Genomic DNA, 7,037 nt, shown 5'->3' with positions numbered 1-7,037 from the left:
GGACTGCTTGCAGACTGCTGAAGCTTATAGGGAATCCAGATGTTTTGGATTGTTGGGTGTTTCTGTTTCTGCCTTTGTGAAGCGCTATGAGATGACTTGTTGTTGTAAATATGCGCTATACAAATAAAATTGAATTGATCTGAATTGAATTGAATTGAATTGAATTGAATTGAACTGAATTGAATTGAAAATTGAAATGCCCTGCTGGATATTATGTTGATAAAATACCTTCATTTGAGTCGGAATAACGATCCTGTGGATACCTGCAAAGTGAAAAGATTATCATTATTATCATGCTCAGGGGCACAAGTGATATATTTTTTGTCTTGGGCTAGGTTTTTTCTGGGCCTTAATCAATAAATATCTAGATATATTTTTGCTTTAAAGACGTAAAAGTTGCAACACAACAAACACATCATGTGTGACACATGGTGTCCTGATAAGATGCTTCACTGGTTGGGCAGCAAATGCAAATCTGACTATAAAGCAGGCTTTATAGTTTGCAGGTATGCTGTAGCTGCATGCCAGATGATCTGTTGTTAAATCTGATGAAATGCAGTTTTGCCCCCTTGTACATAATATTTGAGAAAATGTCTACACCTTTTTTTAAATGTACTTTGTACAGTTTCAAAGCTATAACACAAAATGACAGTTAAAAGCTGAGTTTAGGCTGTGTGTAGCATAGTTTTGTATCTGAATCACATTTACTTTGCATCTGTTTGAGCTCAGCTTTATTTGTTACGTTACATTTAACTATGGCAGAATACTGATGCTGTGTTTAGTGCACTCTTAGCAAAGCATCGAGACTTCGCTATTAAAGGACTATGAAGAAATGCAGAGTGGGTGATAATCCAACCTTACAATTCCAAATTTCATTAGTATGATTGGTAAGTCTGCTGGATAAAATGTGATTAAAAACATGCCATGCAGACTGTCTAATCGACTGACCTGATTGTTTCTGTTTTTCCTACTCGTACAAAAGTTAAATGTGTTGCTCAGATTAAGTGAATGTACAATGTGAGAAATAAATCTTTTACCTGCTTAGCTGATCCAGGCAGATCCTGATGCATGTAAATTTATAATTAATTTATAACAGAAGTGAATACATCAATGTGCAACATTTCCTAATGGTCAAAAAGTTTGTGTGTATCACCTCTCACTACTGATCAGTAATAAGTGGAACAGTAGGGTGTTTACTTTTGTGTAAAATGAAAAACTAATTGTTTAGATGTACCAAATTAAAAGTCAGTGAGACCTCAGTGAGATTTAGACTTTTTCAATATTTGTCGACTCACACCTTCTCATTTCTGAGGTTACCAGTGTTACACAAACTTCAGGAGATGTTCCGGTCATCTTTAGAAGCAATTTTTTCATCTGCTCTTTGCTGGAGGCATTGTGTTGCCTTTCTCTTCAAAATACCCCAAAGATGCTCCGTGGGATTCAAGTCAGGTGACATACTGACAGGTGACATAGTTGGGTTTTCATATATTTCTTCTTGAGGAAGTCTTGTACGACTTTGGAAGTTTACTCTGGATCGTTAACATCCTGGGGTATTCTTCTCTTCTCCCAAACATCTGCAGACTGGGAGGCATCTTGTCAGACAGTAATTTGGTGTATCCACAGGCATTCATGGTGCATCTAGAAATGTCGTCTACTCATTACATTTTGCACTTATGCATCTCCATATGATGGCACCCCTACCTCTGTGCTTCACTGTCAGGACTATGCATTTACGACTGTAGTCCTGGCCAGGTTCATGCCAAACATGACGAACCTTCTCTGAGCCACACAAGAATACAATTACTGAGGGGTAATACAGTTTTTAATGACTGACGTTTAGGAAATATTACACAAGGAGGTACTCACTTCTGTTATAAACTTTAGATACTAAATGACTTGATAAATAATTTCTAATTTACTGTGTGATTCAGCAGCACTCTGATCTGTTTAATATACATGTCATAAAGTCTTCTGACATCAGAAGTAACCGTCCTTATTGTTTTAGTTTAACTGCTCAAACCATGACAGTAAAACTGTTAAACTACTATTTCTGATTGATCACCAAATGACTGCAGTAAGTCAAGGTGGGGTATTATTTCCATTAAAAGGCTTAAGTTGTCCTGCTTTTAGTAAAATGTTTAATACTTAAGTCTCAGCTTGGCATTAATTTTAGACAATACTACAAATATACAGTATGTAGGTACTATATGCTACAGGATTTGACATGTACTTTTACAAAATTTGGGTATCACAGAGTTAAGGCAAAAGAAGCAACAATTTTGATTGGACAAGCACAATTCCTGAAGCCCTCTAGTGCTTAAAAGATAGGGGTGACTACCCTACCCTGACAAAATAGTGCATCATTAACAGAAGCTACTCTTACCTAGAAACCTCACTAACAATGAATGAGGGTATTTCTCCAAGTGATCCATGTATGCCTGCAGATTGGACAGCAGAAACCGGACCTCGCGCCTGCTCTGGGTCTTTAGGAAAAACCTCTTGTCATTCCTGCAAGTCAAGAACAACATGGTCACAGACAAGAATTTTAACTCTGCAACTTTCAATGGATTTAGTAAAAGCCCAGAATATTAGATATAACTTAGATTAGATATAACTTTATTGATCCCTTTGCTAGGGTACCTCAGGGAAATTGTTGAATATGTTGAGGGAAGTGTTTTTTCACATCTAGTGCCAACATTTTTTCATTTTTTGTTTTAAATTCATGATTTTGGTATATTCATGAACAGTTTTGTATGGTTAAGGTTAAAGAATTGTATGTATTATAAATGATGTGGTTGCTGGTAACAAAAATCAATGGTTACCTTCTTGTGTTTGTTGGGGAAGTCAGAAAGCTGTGGCTCTGACTTTTGGCATGGATACTAGTTCCATTGGTAGCAGTTAACATGGCTAAATATTGCATCTTAACTCCAAGGTTCTATCAGACACATGTATTCCATATTCAAAATTTTTATTCTGTGAAAAACCTTAGAAACACTTCAAAATCTGAACCAAAACAACAACAACAAAACAACAACAACAACAACAACAAATGGGATTAGCTAGTTGAACAAATAATCTAACAGCAAAAAATTGAATATTTTGGGAACAGGTCTAAGCTATGTCAACTATCCATCCAACCAAGCCTAAACACTCTTTCCATACTGAGGAACAGAGACATGTACAGCAGCCATTGTTCACCTGCTGTAAATATGGCTGTGCAAAACATTGATTTGTGAATAGCACTGTGAAAGTGGGAAACATGGCGTCAGCACTACATTAAAGTGTCAAAAGCTGGGATTGAAGCTAGGATTTCTCATTGCCTAATCGCTGCTAGACAGAAAGTTTCTGATGGGGCAGTGCTTTGCACTCTAAAACACTATGAGGAAGCTGGATCAGTTTTATCCTAAGCACGATCAGGCAGACTAAAAGTGAGCACACCATCAGATGATCAATTCATCAAGTTTTGTTCACTGCTACAGCTACAACTTTAAACACAGATACAGAATTCATTAAATCAAGAACGGCGGACTACAATCAACAAAATTCCTGTCAAAAAAGGCCGTCTAGAAGTTGTCCAAAAGGACAAGTAGTGTCTCTACCCCGCTACAGAGGGCAAACAAGGCCGAAAGCTTACGGATGAATTGTGCCAGTTACAAAGGTAAGTAAGGAGACGAGCAAGAGAAAGAATGTTACGGCAGAGGATTACACACAGTGAAACACGCTGCTTTGCACATGAAAAACACTGTGCTTGGACTTTAGACCTTCAGAGGGATGACTTTTAAGGTATTGGCAGCTTTAATTCCTTTAGTTTGAAATATGAATTAGGACTGGATGTAAGGCATTAGAAAAGGGAAGGTCCATCTGTGTGTAATAGAGGTTTACACTCACGTGACAAAGAAATCTGCCTTGCTCTTGGAGTTGCTGACAAACTGGAGATAACAGCCCTCTGAGCAGAGGGACTTCATGTATTCCTCCTCTGTGAGGTTCAGTGAACCTCTTAGTTTGGCAAACACTGGTGCTGCAAATGTTTGCATCACAAACCCCTGGAAGGCAAGGATTAAAAAGAAGACATGAAAAGCTATTTTTTTTGTCCTTTAATTTACTTGACAAAAAATCTTAGGACAACAATTCTAAGTCTGACTGGGTAACTACTTGATAACTGGCAATTTTATTCTACCATCATGTAGAGTGAGGTGGAAATACGTTTTCAGTGTTTGTCTATCACTTACTTAAAACTATCAGACCAAATTTCATGAAACTTGGGGAAGTGGATCATGGACACATGAAAACCCATTACATTTTAGTGCAAACCTGGACCACTGTCCTTAAAGTTGAAACAATAGGGGGTTCACCTCAGCCCTTCTAATTCTTGTCTGGAAACAAGTAAAAGCATTAAAATAACAGAAAAAAAAATTAGGCGGAAATGCAACTTGCCTCATGGGCTTGAGTTTCTTCTGCCTCAAAATGTTCCGTTGTGAGTGCATTCTGCACAAAACAGCAAGAGTTTATGAGTAACATTATGTATACAGTGTTTTACATTTATGATTCAACCAATGTCCTTAGATGAGCAGAGTCTTCACCTGGCCTGGTAATTCCACTGGGGTCTGAAGGGAAGCATGCATGCCTTCTTTGATCATGGATGTCAGCTGGTAGAATTCATGCTCTGGGTTGATTTCAAACACCCCCAGCATCCGCCATCTCTGTCTCAGGTTCCACCACCGTCTTCGCCTGGCAGCTCTTGAGGCGCCAGCAGCTTTTTTCTGTGCCATCTGTGAAGCCAGACAGTGTAGAAATGGAAGCATATATAGCGAACTCTGTTACACAGCAAATAAACAAAGATGAATCAAACCAAGTGCACACAAATAGGTGGATATTCACAAATATATTTCCATTTAAAAATGCTAAGGTGATGTACACTGATGGCATATAAACACAACATTTACAGATACAAATCTGTATGCATTTATTTGTGTTTTATGAGTTATGTAACATGACATTTGTTGTCACTACTGAGACTCTTTCAAACGTATAACTGTGCTCCTGGAAAATCTCAAAGCTCGAGAATTTTTTATTTTTTTTTAATCTCAGCCTTGACACATTTTTATCAAGGAGGTCTACAGACTTCACGGTTGGGTTTTTGCCCCGACATGCTGTGGTTTCATATACCAGTGCATCTCAAAAAATTAGAACATCATGAAACGGTTCACATAGTTTATATTCATTATACGTAAAGTACAACATTTCAAACCTTTTTTTGTTTTAATTTTGCTGATTATGGCTTATATATAATATGTGTAGCGCTGCAGCTAATTAAAATTACATTAGCAGTTATACAAACAAGCAAAACATAAACCATATATACCTGAGACATACAGCATAGTCCCATCCAAGAGAGCAGGCTCCTAAGGTAATTATGCTCAAAGACATGTTTGGTCTTGATCATAGATGATGTTGAAAAGTTAAAATACACTTACCATTATACAAAGGCAGCTCTTACCTGGGGTTCTTGCTTGGACTGAACAGTGCAACTTGGCTAGCGTGTCACATAGTTTGTCTGCCTACACAGTGTGTGTGAAATGAGCCTTGTCTTGGTTGATGCACTGTTTTCTTCCCTCCCAGTCTAACTAGTACTGCATTCCAGACCAGCTAGACGAGGTCCTCAGGGTGTGCCATATGCAAAACAAAAGGTGTGGGGCACAGGCATTTTTTTTCCACTCCTACTAAGAGGGGGAAAGGAAATATGCTAAATAAAAATATTTTGTTATTAAGAGGTAGTGTCTTATTGTTATACAAATAAATTGTTGGAGTCCATGACAAAAAACATGCAAATGACAGCACTCAATAAAACTTTGTGACTTATTTCCTGCTTGTACTGTTCCTTGGCCTCACTGTACACACAAGCCACTTCTCCAGCTCTCCTTCTGATACTCGCTGGACCTGGCTCTGAATGGCTACATTGTTGATTCTGTTACTGGGTGAATAGTACTGTGCTGTGTCACTTTTTGTTTCCGTAGTAAAGACTTCTTGGAATGGTTCAAGAAATAGGACGCAAATGCAGGACACTTGCCTCTACTTAAGAAAGCTGATGAAAAAAAACAGGCAGGCAAATTTTAAAAAAGGAGTCAGGCAGAAGTAAAAACACAGGAGCAAGCAAAGTCATAATAGGGAATGCAAAGTAGAAACAGGAATGGCCTGAAAGTAATGATGACAGGAGGTAGAACAAAGACAATCTTGCAGCTGGAAGAAAAGAACACTAGACTGGCAGCTCATTGTGCTAAACTAGTGCTTCCTCGTGGTACCTGCAGAAGTGACAATAAAATAATCCTATAGAGGAGCACAGAGTGACTAAACACAGATGTATTCTTGCATCTCCTCCTTGCATATCCCTCGAAAATCCTCGCTGGGAGGAGTTCAGATGTGAGTGCTAGTTTAATGAAAGGCCTGTCACAACTTGCATCTCTGGCTTGTCTGGGTCCTGCTCACTTTATATGTATGAAGCTGAGACCATTCCTTTAATTTATTTACTTTTGTGTAAACTTTTGAATAGTGTTATAATTACTATCGGTGTACCTTGATAAATAGGCTCAAATGGTTAAATAATTTTTTTCCAAGCCTTTATTTATTGATTATATCAGCTGAAACTGAACATTTAGTCAAAACATACTTTCAGCCTGAAAGTAACTTAATATTTTATCTTGTCGGGCCAACTAGACTTGAGAGAAATGACATAGTTGAGCTTACCTAAAAGTCTGAATTAAAATAAAAATTATGTCAGCTTAACATTTTGAATTGTCTACAAATTGTGTAAACAAAATGACAAGAAATATTAAGCATGGCAGTAAGTATTCCAAAAATTTAATAAACTGGAATACAGTGAGATTTTTGTTTGGAATTAAATTTTCTTTTAAATTTAGTTTAATTTGATCTGATTTAACTACATCTGTCTGATGAAATGTTGTGCTGTGCTTGGTGTGACAGTTCGTGCTCAGTGACTGTGCGGGTGGACCCAAACGAAAAGGGAGACGGGGAGAAGGGTT

The 7,037-nt window shown here is 37.7% G+C and overlaps 1 protein-coding gene across 5 annotated transcripts in view; it reads right to left on the bottom strand.

The window, feature by feature from the left end:
- The window catches only part of LOC103373648 (phosphatidylinositol 4-phosphate 5-kinase-like protein 1), an 18,898-nt gene extending 13,344 nt beyond the window's left edge, over nucleotides 1-5,554 (bottom strand). For all 5 annotated transcript variants that reach the window (XM_008303579.1, XM_008303584.1, XM_008303583.1 and 2 more), the window contains exons 1-6: nucleotides 5,498-5,554; nucleotides 4,581-4,769; nucleotides 4,435-4,485; nucleotides 3,889-4,043; nucleotides 2,384-2,508; nucleotides 229-263 (exon numbers count right to left, since the gene is read on the bottom strand). In XM_008303579.1, coding sequence (XP_008301801.1) covers nucleotides 229-263; nucleotides 2,384-2,508; nucleotides 3,889-4,043; nucleotides 4,435-4,485; nucleotides 4,581-4,769 — 555 coding nt within the window. In that variant the 5' untranslated portion in view covers nucleotides 5,498-5,554. The remainder of the gene's footprint in view (nucleotides 1-228; nucleotides 264-2,383; nucleotides 2,509-3,888; nucleotides 4,044-4,434; nucleotides 4,486-4,580; nucleotides 4,770-5,497) is intronic.
- Between the last annotated feature and the right edge of the window lie 1,483 nt (nucleotides 5,555-7,037).

Source organism: Stegastes partitus, unplaced genomic scaffold (genome assembly GCF_000690725.1).
Source record: "Stegastes partitus isolate 25-593 unplaced genomic scaffold, Stegastes_partitus-1.0.2 Scaffold2038, whole genome shotgun sequence".
Taxonomy (NCBI): domain Eukaryota; kingdom Metazoa; phylum Chordata; class Actinopteri; family Pomacentridae; genus Stegastes; species Stegastes partitus.
The sequence above is the reverse complement of the archived record's forward strand: the minus strand, read 5'-3'. Positions and strand labels throughout refer to the sequence as shown.